The sequence below is a fragment of the Mycteria americana genome, chromosome 12 (assembly GCF_035582795.1).
Source record: "Mycteria americana isolate JAX WOST 10 ecotype Jacksonville Zoo and Gardens chromosome 12, USCA_MyAme_1.0, whole genome shotgun sequence".
Classification (NCBI taxonomy): Eukaryota; Metazoa; Chordata; class Aves; order Ciconiiformes; family Ciconiidae; genus Mycteria; species Mycteria americana.
This window is the reverse complement of record NC_134376.1, coordinates 11135610-11152837: the sequence shown is the minus strand read 5'-3', so window position 1 is coordinate 11152837 and position 17228 is coordinate 11135610. Positions and strand designations below refer to the sequence as shown.

Genomic DNA, 17228 nt, shown 5'->3' with positions numbered 1-17228 from the left:
CCCGTGCATTTTAAATTGGATGTGAAGGGTGCACAGTGAGGCACAACCAAATGCAACCACAGGGGCCGTGCAGTTATTTCAACTCGTACATATTTTGGTGCAAACTTGGGTTGTGGATGAAGTTATTTTGGTTCAGTTCATGCTGGTCAACTTGAACTAGTTCAGGGCTTTGAAACCAGTTTAACTGGTTCACATTGAAAAGTGACACATTTGAAGGGGAGCCTAGGCTTTCACTGTGGCCTTCCACGAGGACGGTGCCTTGGCTCAGTCCCGCAGGGCCCGGGTGCCGGCAAGGCTGCGGGGGGTCCCTGTGCCCAGGGGCCGGAGCAATGTCACGGGGAGGGGAATGCCGTGATGCCCGCCGGTGGCTCTGGGGAATGCCGTGATGCCCGCCAGTGGCTCTGGTCGAGCCCGGCGGGCAGGTGTGGTCCGCGGCCGGCGGCGCGGGACGCCGAAGGCTGCTGGGGGCCGCTGACACGGGCAGGGAGGCGAGGCGGAGGTGCGGGGGGCGTGCTTCCGCCCCGGTTACGCTGGCGAGGGCGCGGGGAATTTCTGTGTCGAACAAAGGCACGTGCTGGGCTCCGGCCGAGCTCGCAGCCTCCCGGGCCCGGACGGGGGCGCGGGCCGCCGCCTGTGCGTGGGCGTCGGGCGTCCCGCGGGTGGCCGCCGGGGCAGCCCGGGGTGCGCAGCGCCGCGCCGCCTGCCCCCGCCCCCGCCGAGGCGGGGCGGGGCGGCGCTGCGCGGGCGGCGGCGCCGCCGGGGCTCGGCATCCCCGTGACCGCGGAGCCAATCAGGGCGCCGTGCTGGCGCTGCCGGCCCGTCTCCGCCCGCCGCCGCCCGGGCACGGAGAGGTGCGGAGGGGGAAGCGTAGCGCTGCCGCGGTCGCCCGCGGTCGCCTTGCCGCGCCCCATGGGGATCGAGAGCTTCTGCAGCGCGGACGGCTACGAGCCCTTCTGGGTGAGCGGCGGCTGGGGCTGCGGGGTCTCGGCTCGGCGGCGGCTGCTGGTGTCGGCACTGAGGGATGGCGGAGAGCCGGGTGGGACGGGGATGGTCGCGGGCCGCCGGCCCCGGGCGGAGCCCGAGGGGGCCGCGCCCGGCGGCGGGGGAGCGGGAGCCTCCCGTGCCGGCGCTCACCTTGGGCAGAGCGCGGGGGGCTGCGGTGCGCCCCGGCCGTGCGCCAGCCCCGCTGGCCGCGGCGGCGTGCGTGCGTGAGCAGCGGTGCGAAGCGGCCGCGGGCTGGGTGGAGGGGCAGGGCCGTGGCCTCGCTGGTCTCCGGCTGGGTGCGATCTCCCCGCGCCCGGGTCGCAGAGCGGGAGCTGGCGTGCCTCGTGTGCGGGGTTTCCGGCAGGGAAATGCCTGGAGGGGGAACTGGTGAGTGAGTGCTTGCGGGGGACTGGAAACGAGTTCCCGAGTGACCGGAGCAGTCTCTGCCTACCGCGTTTGGCCACTCGTCTGCGTTACTCAGGGCTGCGCGGGTAATAACAATAACAGTGACTGCCTGCTGCCATCGTACTGAAGAGTGGTGTGCTGTCCTGTGAAGGAGGCCAACGATACTCTTTCTGCAGGCTAGCAGCTGTATCGCGTGTTTGCATAGCAATATTTTCGCTCTTCCTTAATGAAGAGTGGTGAGCGCAGCCCGCTGTGGGTGAACTGAAAACCAGCTATGCAAAGGTGAATGATGTGGAAACGTTGCAGTGTGGGTCTCGCTCAGCTGAGACACGGGGTTCCTCTACAGAGGCATGCAGGTGCTGGCAGCAGTGAGGCCCGTGGGAGGCCAGGAGGGTAGTGAAAGTCCTTCTAAGGAGGAAACAGGTTGTATGGAGAAGGAGGTTGTGTGGACGAAGGGAGGTGACAGAGCTGGAAGTTAAAAAAGGAAAAAAAAGGTGGGGTGAGAGCTACTGAAGGCAACGTAGGGGTAAGAGGAAAACGTGTATTTTCTTAGACTGTTCAAAGAACCTCTCGCGTATTAATCGGATATTTGTCAAATAGTATTGAGATAATGAGCTGCCTTACTAGTAAAAACAAAAAAATTGGCTGTCTCAACAAATGCCATTGCACTGTTTGTCTCAAGAACCATTAAGATATTACTCAGCAGATATTTTAAAAATAATCAAGACTTAAGATATTTAGCTTTTCCAACTGATCTATAGTGACTCTGTTAACTTGCTTTTACATTGCTTATGTTCATATCTCTTTTCAGCTAATTTTCAGGTTTCTCAGAACTGGCTAAATTATGAGTTGTCATCAACTGTATTTTTCTGTCTCCTAGAATAACACATTTTATTTGAAAACCTTTAGAGAATACATGTTTCAGAAGTCAGTTTATGGAAGAACTGACTTGAGAGAGTAGTAGTTTTGTGAAAAAAAGCTGCCAGTTCTTTGAACTATGGAATTGAAACACCAGGTAGAAGCAAGAACTACAGTTAAGATGTTGGAAACAACTAGTTCATATAGGATTTCTGATGGCAGATTCTTTCATTATGAACACACTTACAATTCTTATATATAGTACAGCCATTTCTGATATGTGGTGTGTCGTAACTACTCCATACATTTTTTTCACTAGTTGCGTTGGTTCCCAAGAATATAGATGGTTTTGTGATTTGTCATCCTTCTCCAAATCACGTGGAGTCTGCCTTTCATTTCTTCTAGCTAAAGATCCTGTGGGTGTGGTTCTTTGATTTCTGGATTCTTCTAATCCTGCAAAAGAACAGTTGTGCATTCCAGTTGGTGTAAGATGTGTCCAGAAAAATCTTCTTCCTTGCTGAACTTGCCCTCATAAACACCACTCTATATCCATTTTGTTGTTACATTGTTCCCAGTAGTGGAGAGGGTAGTAATGCTAGTTTTGGTGCTTATGGATACTCTGGCTGCTCAATTTTCTGGTATTTCCATTGTTGCTACTATTTGAAGCTGAAGTTGTAATGGATTTTCAGAAAATGCCTATGTATATGCAGTGTTTCACTGGGCATCTAGATACCACCTGTGTCTGTGCTACTATCCTTCCTGTCTTGTGAACTGCACTATTCCACTTCTCAGAGCTGGGTGATAGCTGGATACCCAGTGGAATGTGTGACCGCGTTCTTGTGGTGAACTATATGGCCTCATCAGCTGTTTTGGTTGGTTCTGAAGCCTTGCTAGTGGAGCAGTGGGATGTCCTAGCACTGGCAAAATCAGCTTCAAGGAAGAGATGTGTTTTCTGTCCAGGGTGATGCTGAGTTTGGGGCAACTCAGTTTTAAATTGTGGGGGAGACTCTGCAGGTTGAAAGGACCTAATGGACCCTTAAAGACTGTATACTAATCTTCTTAAGCTTTGCTGGCCAGGATTTTTCTTGTTTGCACACCCAAGGAATGTTATTGTTGAAAGTTCTTGTCTGAGAATACAACACATTGGTTTTATTTACTACTTGCTCTGAATGGTCAACAGCCCAAGCAAGTTTGCTATCTTCTTTTTCACTTTTTTTTTCCCCTCCCTGTTTAACCTGTCTCTGTGCCCCCATTCAGCATATTAACTTCACTGCAATCAGATTTGCTTACAGAACTTAACTGTTTCTTGCTTCCTTTGAACCAGACTCCCTCTTTGGGAAGAGTACTGTTTCATCCTTGCTTTCTCTAGCATCACTGAATATCTCAGAATGAATATCCCATTCATAATATAAAGAAAGGTACAGCTGTGTAAGATGAAGTTACTATTTACTAATAGCTGTTGATGACAATACAAGCTTTAAAAAAACCTAGTGAGCTAGGGGTAACAGTTTGCACTACTTGCATTTCGGTTCAGTGACTTTAAGGGCCTGTTTAAACTGGAAAACTTTTTCTGTGACCTGACATGCTGAGATAGCTTTGCCTGGAGTATCACTAGTGTATGAGTGCAGTCTACCTTGCTTCAACACCAGTGGGCACAAAAAAAAAAAAAAAAAAAAAAGTGGGGTGAGGAACTCTGTCATTCTAGGTAAGCAGGATAAGTGTCAAGGCAGATGTAGAACTTACTGTACACTTTAACCTGGTGACCTAGCTGTCTGGATATATACACAGTCAGTGGTCTCTGTGCAGTTACATTTTGAAATAGTCTGCTGGTTTTCCTTTCTTTTGAATAAAATTTTGGGGTAGTTTCAGTTTTACAGAGCTTGTAAACTATGCAGTGTCACATTTAGAGAAGTCTTTTCACACTTGAAATTGCTAAAAGAAGAGGTTAAGAGTTTTTGTGACACTTTGAATTTTCAATGCTAACCCCCAATAGGGCTTTTATGAGAAAGAAGTAGGAGATATGAAAGAAAGTGAGTTCACACTAAGCAGTTCCTTACAGTTCCTCCCCAAGTACTCTGCCAGGTTTTACAGGAAGTCTCAGTTACTCATTCATTAGAAGATGCTTGTAAGTGAAATAGAATCTGAAACTTTTGAGGCTTTTGCTTAAGGGAATGTGAGAGAGATGGCTTATATTTATATAAGCTCTCATCATGTGCTTCATAGGCAAAGACATTGTGTTTTTTAAAATTAATTTAGATAGAAGTTAACTCTAATTCTTCTTTATCTCAGTGAGAACTTAGTGGAAACTTTTACCCATATTCTTCTAGTTGGGCTTTTGGTTGTTGAGGAAGGATTGAAAGCAAGTAATTCCATTCACTTCTAGGAGAAAAGCAAGTTTTCATCTCTGTTTTGTTTTGAAAACTAGAGTCCTGTAATGATTCAAGCTGTGTCTGCCTGTGTAAACCCAGGTCTATTTCTTTCCTATTGGTGCAGAAAGCTTTTGTGGAGCCTCTTTTCTGTCAGTAAGGAAATTGCATCCAAACACTGTTCTAAGTTTAGCACTTCTTCATATGGAACCAAACTACAGGAGATAAAGTGAATGGATGAGAAAAGGTGAGGCAGAGCCTTGCACACAAAATCCAGGGACCAACTTGGTGGGATTGGGTTCTGCTTCCCTTGCTGTTGTGTAGAGTTCTGTCTGAGGCTTTTGGGCATGTTTTGTCTGCCTTAATAACTATTTTCTTGAGTGTTTGTCCAAAGACATTATATTTTGTATTTGGGTTGACATTGTTGTAGCTAGGGGAGATCACCAGCCTCTCTCAGCTGGTTGCAGACATGTTAGGCTCTTCTAAGACTATAATGTGGCTTGATAGGATTTTATTGAGAAAAAAAAAATTCTTTAATTCATTATAATGATTAGCTGACATTTGTGAAGTGATATTGTGTGACGTAAACGGCTGCTATGCTTATATTGTTTAGGAGGACACTGGGACACTGATAGTTTTCCTGAAATAGACTTCTGAAGGAAAACCAGACTTTTTATGTAAAGGAGTAATTTCATGTTCTGAAGTTCTCTGGCTTATGCTTTCATGCATTAGATTAGCATGTATCTTGGAACCCTGCAGCTTTTTGCACTGTAAAATATGTCTTTAGTGCTTTTTCAGTGTGTTTGTGGCAGAGCTAGGGAGGGAGTTTGAGGTGCTGTGAGAGTGGTGCTGAGTGAGCTTGATAAAAGTTATGAGTTTAGACTCCTTCTTTAGTTGTAAAGGTATCAAGTTTATGAATGTATTTGTGACCAGAGTTGTGTGCAGATCAGAAAACTACTTATATTTCCTGACATAGGAAGGTCATATGTGGACAGCATTTGGAACAGAGGAGGAGCAGCAGCAGAGCATTAAACAGAAAAACCTTTACACAAGACAGTGCCTTTATTGTAATCAACAGCTGATTGCCTGATTCTCATGGCTTAGTGGTTGTTGGGTTTTTTAGAGATGAAAGCCAGAGGCTTATTTGTCAGCTTTCTCTTATTTAACCCTGTAAAACATTTTTGTTGGTTATGTGAACAAGGGTCTAAATTTGCATAGAAATTAAACTTATAGTAGAAATTAAACTTACCTGTCTTGATCCAGAATAGATCAGTTCAGGGGAAATACAGGAAAATGAAGCCTGATATTCTGTTGTTGATGGGGGTTTTCTTAACAGATGACCTGTCATTCTACAGCTGTCGGTTCAAGGTTGCTCAGAAAAGTTAAATGAGGGAAAAAACCCCAGCAAAATGCCTAAATAACTTGTGCTGTTCCATGCAATTACAATGCAGTTTACATTGAAACACTGTGCTATACTGGGACTAAGTGAAGGTTAACCCGGGTTGCACTGAAGTCATTCTGGGTCACATCTCTAAAAAGCCTACTGCCGGGTACTGACCTTTTGCTTACTTTTAATAGAGTCAGAATTCCGTGCATTACTGTTTTCTCACTGTTTGCATCTGTGGTAGCTTCAGATACAGTTTATCCCAACTTAAGCTGTTATCTTAGTCCCTTTGTAAGATTATTACCCAAGTGTGTTCAAACTTCTCACAGTGATTTGAACTTAATATACAGGCTGTTGCATTATTAAGCAAAAGTCCTGGTTTTGGTGCAAAAAGGAGATGAGAGCAGGAATCTTTTCCCTGTACCCTTTTAAGTAGCAGTGATTTCAGTGGAAAACTTTACAGAAGGGTAAAAACAATTCTTTTGGTTCTGAAACTGTGAATGGTAAATATTTTGTTGTCATGTGGCCAGATGTTGTCTCACACAGACATGGCAGGGTACGGAAATGTTATGTCTGTAGAAAGAGGCTAAACATTTTAATTTTGCAAGTGCTGATGTAATCTGTCATATGTTTCCCTGACACAAAAAAATAGCCATAGTTCAGTGGCTTTTAGCTTCTTGGATTACAAAGATCAGCTGTTGTAAATTCCACAGCTGCAGGTGCTCCTTTCTCTGGTAACTTGTTAGCACCAGCTTCTTATTTTAGGCTAAAGGGAAACGAAGGCAAAACATGTTTTTTTCTTGTCATTTTACGTACAGTTTCAGCTGATGCAGTGCTGTCTATAACAAAGGATTTCAACTCTTCGTAAACATTAGGAAATATTGATGTTTGAGTTTTGGACAAGGAGGTGCAGACACCTGATTTAATTTCAGGACCAGGTATTGGAAGGTAGAGGCTTTGTCTTGGCTGTGTTAAGTCAAATCTGCATTATGTAAGTCATTACTTTTGAGAACTTAGTCTTGCTAAAACCATTTCTGATAGAAAACATCATGAGAAATTAAGGGTATTTCCCTGTCACTAGAAACACATACTGATATTTTTCCCCCTAAATCTTCTTTATATAAATGATTTAAAAATTTTAGGACTCCTGTTTATTATGTGATTGTTATTTTTTTTAATGGTCCCCCTCTTGCTCTAACAATCTTGTCTTGTGACAACATTAAGAGACTATAAGAATAAAGCTTAGATTTCAGAATTACTTTGAAACAAAGGAAGAAGAAGGGACATGGTCTCTTCCCCCATCTGAGGTCTCAATCTGAACGTGATATTTTGGGAGGCTGGGCTAGAAGGCTTGCTTGTGAATGATTTAAGGCTTTTTATTCAGACATGAGACGTACACGTCAAAACCTTAATTGGAGATCTGTATTTTACAAACTTTTGCTAAACTATTATTTGTTCCTTGTTTCCCTGACTACTGCTAGCATTTTAACCAATGAACTTCAGATTTAATAGCAGTAGTTTTGTTCCATTCATGGTTTTATGAGGAGAAATGTTTTGGGTTCTCGCTGTTTGGTGACCCCCCCCCCCCCCCCCCCCCCCCGACTCTAGTATCAAGTAAGAAAAAAACAAAAAAAAAAAACCCCAAGCTATGGTTTTCCTGTGGGTGAATGTGATCTCTATGAGAGTTGGAGACCTGAATCTAATTCTTACATCCTGATGTGGTAATTACCATTAACGTGTTTTGCTTCACATTTGTGGCAGTAGAAGAACAAAAAGGCAGAAACTTATTGATCTAATTGGGCTGTTATTGGCCCGAATAAATGTCTGAGAACTTTGTGGGGATATGAGCACCTATCCTCAGATGTGACCATGAAGGGAAGTCCAGAAGTCTCTTCCCAAATCAGCAGTCTGGCACACTCCATGTTCATTTGTTCCACTGCTTGTGGTAAGTGGTATAGTTCTGTGCAGGAGCATAATTCCATCATTTCTCCGTGCAGAAGTAGTTTTTAGAGTCTGTGGAGGTCTGGGAATGAGATCAAGTATTTGGTTGTGTGGCTTTTACATTTTAGTAGAATCCTGGTTTTGTGTGTTCTAAAAATAAAAAATCACTCCTGGCTGTCTTTCATTAAGCATAGGAAGTAGCTGTTGGAAAGATAATATTGTAAAATCTGTATGAGTATTTTAAATTTTTCTTCTACGTCCTATTTGCAGAGTACCCTCTTAGATGATACAATCAACCAGTAAACTATTAATTTCATGTAGCTAGTATAGATACTCAAAGGCATTGGCAGTGTATTGAAAGCTTTATTTAAATACAGCATGAGCTCACTTTGTGTGCATCACAGCAAAGGTACCATTTTACTTGTACATTCTGCACTAACTTCAATTGCAAGAAGAACAACTACATTGTGTCACAGGAGAGATCCATGCATTTTGGGTAACTTCCTGTTTATTAAGGAACAAAAGTTAGAGGAAATAAATGTCAACTAAGGTGGAAAGGTATGTTTGTCCTTGTATATTGTGCTACTTCATCTGGAATTGATTCTAGAGCCATTGGATCCTTTAATGCAAGTAGTATTTTTTCCAAAATAATTTCAATATAATATGCATAGTATTTTTAAAGGACTTGTAAACATGTAAATAGCAAGTTTGTGATGGTTGCTTGTAGTGTCATATACCTCATTTAGTGCCTTGTTTGCCACTGTTAGGGATATTGTTATTGTCTGCTGATTGTTTCTGTGAATATTGCTGAGCAGACAGGACAGCTGCAGGTGTGGGTGTTTCTGCTGCTTTTTGTGGTAGTTCTGGATTCTTTTTCTTGTATGAATATCTGTTGCTTGTTTTATCAACCTGTCACCTCTTGTGATTTAGTAACAGTAACTGTGATTTAGTAACTGAACAGTAAGCACAACAGGGCAAATGTTATGCTGGTGAAGATTGTGTATGATTGTGCTTCTTGTAGGCTCTATTCTAAATATGCTCTTAGAGAAATGGTGAGCTCTCGCACGTGTTTAATGATCTGACTCCCAAAATGTGAACAACAGAATAAACATGCTATATTTACAGTGTTTTGAGAACATTATTGCAGTCTTTCTTCAAAATTTCTAAAGCTAAATTGAATAAAACTTGGCAAGCTGAATAACTTTGGAGAGCTCTTTTAAGTTCATCACTTGAAAACAGACCTTCTTCTAACCTATTGCAAAATCTGGATCACTTTATAGTTCATTGTTTTCCTTAATTCTCTGTGCGGTCAACAGTGTCACTGTTTTTACTGTTGGTTTTGATGGAGAATGGTGGTATCAGGGACTTTTAAAGCAAGGTCAGAGTTCCTTTAAAGAAGCCTTAAGGGGAGAGTTCCGTTTCTGCATCCCCCCCACCCCCTGTTGTCCACTGATGCTAGTAGCTTGTCTGAGGCTTTAGGCTCACCTAGATCAGGCAAATCTCCAATCTGGGGAGAGGCAGGCAGGAAATTTGCTGTTCTAGATAGTGTAGGCTAAAGGCCGATGGCCTCATGGCATCTGAGGGAGAACAGTTGAGTCAGCTCATGCGTTTATAGGTGCTACACTGGGGATTTTTTTTAATAGGGTATCTAGAGCTGCCAGATTGTGAGACTTCCTGTATCAATGAGAAAGTGATGATACTATTATAATGAAAGTTGTCAGATGCAATTACAGCGTTAGTGCCTGAGAGAGCTAATTACTTGCATTCTACTAAATGTAAGCATTGCATTAAATGAAAAATGTTTTTTACTGTTAGGAAAATAAGGTTGAGAAACCATATCTTGGTATCACAAAGGAGGTGGTTCTTCTGTGGGCAATATCAAAGTAGTGGGTACACACCAATGTCAGTGTCAAACTCCATTTGAAGGAGTAAGTGTTGACCGTGATATTAAGATTCCAGTGTGGTTTTGTAATTTCATTTTTTACGTAGGTGTGTGGTAATGTTTAAGTAATTTTTCAGTCACAGCTTATTCATGCAGGTGGATTTAACAGTGTGGTTGGCAGCCTGCATCTCTAGCACACTTGTGCACAGCAGGCCTGAAACTGAGCAATTTTGGTCTCTCCATTTCTGCCAGTGAGAAATTTAAAATGTGCTGTGGGTCAAGTAGGATTATTGATGTGAGAAAAGGTGGCCGCTGGCTGCTCGCTTAACAGCCTTTCCTGGCTGCCAGGAGAGAGGCAGCCAGCCACAAGGTGCCGTCCAGTGTCAAATACTGCTCTTCCGCAGATTACGCACACTGGAGGCATACAGCTTCCCTGTGGTCTTCCTTCCCTCAGCAGAGGCAGAATAACTGATCTTTTGTGTTGCAACTTTTGTCTTGCAGTCCTACTGCCGGTGTTTTTATCTTGCCTGTTCCTGAAATTGTAGACAGGAATTAATGTAGTTCTTTATTTTCCTGGGGATTACGCACTGTTAAATAAGTGGTTTACCTGTGAATAGATCCACATGATTCTGGGGAACGTCAAGCATTTTTTGTGCTCTACTTGGAGATAGAGGGTTTCACATCAAATGTGATAGGAAGCATTTTTGTGCCATAAGAGAAAATGTGCTATTGGGCACAAAAACTGTGGACTGGTATTTTTTTCAGCCGCTGTGCTGGTGATGGAAATGAAAACTGAGAAATAGGTCGGATAAATTTAAAAATACCCATTTGCTATTCTGGGAAACTTTAAAATTGTCCAGGGATTTTAAAAGGAAAAAACTCCGAACCTGAAACTATTTAACATCTGAGATGTCGTTCTTCTGGATTAGACTAAAACTAAGCCAACAGCAGATCTGTCCTCTCCCAACGTCTACCAAGAAAGGAATAAGGATCACACTGATTCTTCTCCTGTGGGTTCCTGCAGTCATAGCTTAAATTAAAGGCTGCTTCCAAGCTAATAAGCTATAGACCTAGCCCCTTTTTTCCTCTGCCTCCTTTGTGGCAGGAGGCTGCTAGTTTGTGTAGGCTTTCAGTGGATACTTGGATCTCTGTCATTTGATGTGCTCTTGTGAAGTAGGAGGGTTAGCTGATCAGTCAGAGTGAAAATTGTTATTAATCTTTGAGATGTGAAAATGGGGCAACTTAGTGCTTTAATAGAACTTGCTAGAATAGTGTTTCTAAAACTTGACTCAGAAAAAAGTCATTAATTTGCTAATTAATGTCTGTTAAATACAAAGGTCTGCTTCAGTGAATGTTTCTGTGTTGATCCATAAAGAATTTTGGTTTGTGCTGGAAAAAAATAAAACTCTGAAACTGGGTTTATATAAAGCAAAGAAGTATACTTTAAACTGGCAGAACTAGACTAGTCTAGACTTGAGTAACTGAACATTGTGATTTGAATATGAATACATGTCGGTTTCATGATGAGTGATGTTTTCCAGCCACAATTGAACCTCATGAAGCTATACTATCCTCCATGCAGATCATAGAGTATGCCCTTCTTTTATAATGGATTGAGTTCCTCTTGACTTTGCCCACTGAGGGCATTAACATCTCAGTTCAGACTGGGAGCCTGCTTCTGATGTGACCTCCTAACAGTCCCCTGTCCTGCTTGTTGGTTCACTCAAGAGTGGCCGGAGTGCCTTTTGGACAGGTGTTAACTGGGAAACATGCTCCAGTGGCTGATGGACAGTCTGGTCAGTCTGTAGGTGAGCCTGCAACTCGTCTCATGTGAACCTAAGTGAAAGGCATCTTGTGAGGACATGGGGTGCTCAGCAGCAAGTATTGGGTCTGCAGCTCTATTCCTGTCTGTACTACTGCCTTGTGTAGGCATAGCCTGAGAGAATTGCACCTAGGGAATTAGCAGGAAAAAATACCACCATGTCCCTCTCTTCATGCATGCTTTCATCACCTTTTGTCACCTGAAATGAATGTAAAATGGAAGGGGCTTCTGCACCTCACCTGTGTGTAGCCATTTCTCTTGTACAGAGAAGAATACTGTATCTAAGTGAAGTAAACTCCTTTTTGATATCAACAGCCTCTGGATCAAATCCTGGAAAAATGTGAAAGAATGTACACTGATGTTACTGTAGCTGTTAAATTCTAGCAGTAAGCTTACCCCAAACTGCCCATTTGTCGCGACTTTCTGTTCTTAACCCTGAAGAACCATTGCATCATACCCTCTTGCCTTTCATGCAGAAACACCTCCAGATAACTTGCAAATATGAAAGTCAAATGAAAGACTGCACGTATTTTTAGAATATCCTCCAGCCAATATGCATAGCAGTCATGCATACAGCACTTCTTTCTTTTATTTAGCCATGTGGCAGTGACGTGTGCATTACCTGCTCTGTCCTTTCTGGTAATTGCCTGGTTCATTTTATACCAAGCATTTAAAAACACTGAAAAAGGAGATTGTAACTTTCTTAAGCAGCCTGTAGATCTCAAAAAATTTACTCAATAAAAAGATGTCAATGCTCTTGTTTGTTGTAAAGCAGATTACGTCCTGTCAATTTACTTGTGTAATCATATTAACTATCTTAATATGTGAATTGTAAACTGTTCTGCAGAGTCATGAGACTTTTTCTTGGCTGTTGTGCTAGAGTGGAGCAGCTGGGACTTAGAAAGCCAGAAGCATTTGTGCGGTGGCTAAATGTAAGGATGACTCAGCTGAAATTTCTGATGTTATGCAGTCAGGGAACTTAATAAGCATGTGGTTTGCCCACAACTTCTCACAGCCGCTGCCTTGTCACGAACAACTTAAGCGACCCCTATGCCAATACACTAAAACATAATTTTTATGCTCTACCAGTGTTAATTTCCTTGAATTGGCTGTATTAAGTTCAGAGATTTTTTTTACAACTGACAAATTAAAAATGATATGAAGTGAGAAGAATTTTTAGAATGCTGTGGAATTAGAGAAAAATAACAGCTATGTGTCCTGTGCATACTGTCTGTTGTATCTAACCAAGAAAGAAGTCCTAGATTCTGACAGAAATTGAGAGGGAAGTGGGGAAGGAAAATATTTTTGTTAATGCATTTTCAAAAGAAGTTTGGGGTTTTTTTTTTTTCCTTAAAAACAACAAAACATCTTAATATGGAATGGTCAAATTTAAGGGGAAACCTGCTCTATGATAAAATAATGTCTGGTTAGCCTCAAGTTGAAATTTTTGCAAGTTATATCTTCTGTTTTTCTTTAGATCTATTTTCCTCTCTTTGTAATTGTGTTTGAAACTGTTTAATCAGTGGAAGATGGCGACAAATAAGGATCAAAGTGTCGCAGTTCTGAGCAGTGGGATCTGTTTCCAGCTTTGATGTTGGAATAGAGGGGGCAGGTGCTACAGCTCCTTTTGGTTCTGTTTCCTCATCTATAAAATGTGGATAATGGCACTTATTTCTGTGACCAGCTCAGGCTTTTATAGAGGAGAAGGATTACTGACTGCCATTATGTTGCAGTAGTGGTACTGGTTATTCTGTGCAGTTGTAAGCTGTGCAACCGTCTGAAAAAAATGCTTTGCAACTGAAAATGACACTACCGTTAACAAGCCTTTGGGCATAGGACTGCTACTCTTGGCTGTGTGGCTTCTAAACAGAAGCCTGTGAGCTATGCATCGGCTATTGAATATTGCAGTCCGTCTGCAGCAGCAATATCTCTGTATTGCATCATTCTGTTAGAGAGTCAGAAATCTACAGCACTTAAGAGGAAGTGTCTCTTGTGATAACTTTACAGCAAAATCAGTAATTCTAAGATAAAATTTCTGTCAAGAGATTTCCCTAACTGAAGCCAATCATAAATATGGTATGAAAGTTCATTTTACTAAATAGCCTGTCATTGTAAATAGTCCTTGTACCAGTAATAGAAATGGTGATCACATTTTTATTACTGTAAGTGTCAGTTTTCGTTTGATTGTATGGTGGTTTATTTTGTTTTTGAGAATTGTGTTGAGAGAAATAGGAAATAATTGGATTATTTTGATTTACATTTTCCTGTTGTTGAGTAGGAAACGGGCTGCAAGGGCGAGCCTCTTTTACTTAGTTCTATGCCCTGCTGTTATGAATTACTAGAAAGTCTCAACTGGGTTTGCTGCAGACAGCTTGGGAGCTATGAGACTACTTTACAAATAGTCACTTTACAAAAGTGGTGTTGTCTTGTGCTGTTCACTTTTACTGTGTGCCAGATTGTGTTTCCACACTGAACTTTGGGAATGTGGTGTATCTGAGTATTTATACATACAGGCACAGTGGTTATAATGGGAGATAGCTAGCATTCTCATGTTATTTTTCTGCAATGATAATGTGAAAATCCTTGATTAATACTGTTAAAGATCCTGATAAGTACTGTTAAAGATCCCAGTATTACATTTGAGTGAGTTATGTGTTATGGTAGCTGTGTATAACCAACAAAAGTGACACTAATGTAATCTTGTGAAGGTTTAAAACATCTGAGCTACAAAAAGTGCAATAAAATTAGATACATTACAGAATGGAGCCAGTTTAATACAAGTATAAATAAATATACAAGAAGAGATACAGAATAAAGCCGATAGTGGCTATTTATTTTTTTTAAATACTGAAGTTGTGTGTTTGCTTTTTCTTTAACTCGATCCATTTTCTCTCCCTAGGATTGGAATCTGACATGGCACACAGAAAATCCGGACTTCACCCAATGCTTTCAGAACACAGTCCTGGTCTGGATTCCTTGTGTTTACCTGTGGGTCTGCTTCCCAGTGTACTTCCTGTACCTTCGTTGTCATGACAGGGGATACATACAAATGTCAAACCTCAACAAAGCCAAAACGGTACATGACTTTTTAAAATCAGAACTCATTAAGCTTATCTGGAAGTTTGAATCTATTTTCAGCTATGTTTTAGTACACTGCTTTTGTGGAGCATCAATCTTGGCCTGCGTGCACACTTGAGCTGTAACTTACTTGTTCTACTTGTGTCTGATTTCCAAGCCTTATGTGTTCTGTTGCCCTTTTGTCAGTAGGCTTACTGAAATTTACTCTGACATAGCAAAAAAGCATGCAAATCCTTTTTAAGACCAGTTGGAGAAGACTATTTTAAGGCAACTCAATCTCAAGGCCTTTATTTCAGTAATAAAAAGAATTTATTATCCTGTCAGCTTCTTAAGTTACACAGCATAGATTTCTAGAGCTGCTGCAGGTGTTCTATTCCACTTCTATTGTGAAATAGGTACTTAATGTTTTCTTACCACCACCTCCCCCCCCCCCCCCCCCCCCCCATAAGTGAAAAGTTTTAAGAAGGACTATAATAGCATGGTGTACTGGAGAGTTTTTGCCTTTGCAATCTGTTACTCAGGAGTGAGATTCACCAGCTTTCTGCTTCATAATACACTGAATTATATTGTACTAAAAATTAGTAATTTTTTTTCTTCTAGGGGGGATCCAATAGGTAAAGCCAAATTACTCTTCTTTTGTGCATGTTGTAGAACTGCCCAAAAGAGATAATCTGGTTCTGACTCTTCTTCTACTAACACCTAACATCTAGTGTTCATGTATATATCGTGTTGCCTAATCTGTGTGAACTGATGCATGAAATACACTTTTGTATTGCAGGCTTTGGGCTTAATACTGTGGATAGTCTGCTGGGCAGACCTTTTCTACTCTTTCTGGGAAAGAAGTCAAAATATTTTTCGAGCTCCATTTTTCCTCGTTGGGCCTACAGTATTGGGTATAACAATGGTAAGTTCTTCTGTATGGCCTTTGTTCATGCAAAGCCTTAAGCAATAACACGCATCTTAGTATTATTCACAGTGTTGTAATTCTTTAAACTACAATCTTTACATACAGACTTAATCTGCAGTTGAACTGTGAAATATTGACTCTGAAATGTCTGCTTTCTTTTAATAAAAAAATGAAGGGGAAAAAAAAAAACAACCCAACCCAGCTGTGCTCAGTGCATTGCATGTCAGCACACAAGCCAGTGCTAGTTATCTTGCCTTATTTTGGTAGGCTTGAGTTAGAATTCATTTAATAGCTTGACTCAAGCATGGGCTGGAGGAATCAAGTCGAGAGAACTGATTAAACCTAGATAATACAAATCACAGTGAACTTGGTAAAAGACTGACTAAGGCATTGCATTATGAAGTATCTTATTACAAACTCTCTTGCATGTAGCATTCTTTAGTGCATGTTTTCTTATACTTGATGGCACGATGAAAAGTCTTAAATGCCACATGAGGCACATAAGTGTCCCCAGCTAACTCGTTCTACCTGGATGCGCAAGTGTTGTCTACTTTCACACCAGTATCTCTGCAGCCTACATTTCAAGGAAAATGCCTTGCTATTCACTTATTGTCAGTTGCCTTACGTTTATCACAGACTTGGAATGGTAGTGATTAAACATGATACTCAAGGAGGGAGTGGGATGGGACACAACAACCCCAACAGCAATAACAACAACAAAAAAGCTAAACCAAAAAAAACCCAACAGCCCTGAAACATACTGAGAGATGCAAGAGCTGTTAAATAGTTTGTGGTCATTTAATAATGCAGTTGTCAAGCTTTTGTCAGGCTGATTGAAAATGCATGTTGCAGCAGCCAAGTGAGATTACTAAGTTGTACCAACTTCCTAAAGGACTCTGAAAACATGAAATACAGAAATAGAGTAATATTTGGTCAGTGTTGTTTGGCATTATGGCTTGTATGGAAAGAAATCTTTTTATTTAGAAACGAATTAGTCAGGAAATACTTGGAAAGGATATAGTGTCACTATAATTGCATTTTGATTTGTGATGTAGAACTGGAAAAGTAAAGAAATAAAGACTGGCAGCTTTTGACAGTGCTTTTGTGTATGTGGTTGTTTACTTCTATGTAATACATACTCCTTTTCCCTTTTTTGTCCACTTCTTACCTTTACTGCTCCAGAGAATTTTCTATTTAAATGTATTTTTGCATTGCACTTAAAATCTCTGGGTGTTAGAATGTTTGAGAGATACCGGATTTGAAATGTTAAATAAGCATGCTTTAACACAGTACCTTGTATATGTAGTACTTTGTGTATGTATCATGTGTTGTAAAACTTAAAGCTTGTGAATATGTGTTTATCTTATTTGTCCACAGTTGCTTGCCACATTTTTAATACAATATGAAAGAATAAAAGGAGTCCAGTCTTCGGGTGTAATGATGATTTTCTGGCTCATCTCATTGTCATGTGCCACAGTGGTTTTTAGATCCAAAATAATACATGCCTTAAATATGGTAAGTGATTGCTAGCCTCATTCAGTTGAAAATAATCCCAAATGCTGCAGTAATAGAGTAGTTGCTTGCTAATTATGCCAGTCAAG

General features: G+C 41.5%; 1 protein-coding gene across 2 annotated transcripts in view; it reads left to right on the top strand.

The window, feature by feature from the left end:
* LOC142415975 (multidrug resistance-associated protein 1) overlaps positions 1-17228 on the top strand; it is a 58359-nt gene that overhangs the window by 465 nt on the left and 40666 nt on the right. Inside the window, exons 1-4 of one of the 2 annotated variants that reach the window (XM_075514969.1) lie at positions 786-957; positions 14542-14718; positions 15499-15624; positions 17005-17142. In XM_075514969.1, coding sequence (XP_075371084.1) covers positions 910-957; positions 14542-14718; positions 15499-15624; positions 17005-17142 — 489 coding nt within the window. In that variant the 5' untranslated portion in view covers positions 786-909. Of the gene's footprint in view, positions 1-785; positions 958-14541; positions 14719-15498; positions 15625-17004; positions 17143-17228 lie in introns of those variants that run through there. The other variant, XM_075514971.1, reaches the window with a different exon arrangement.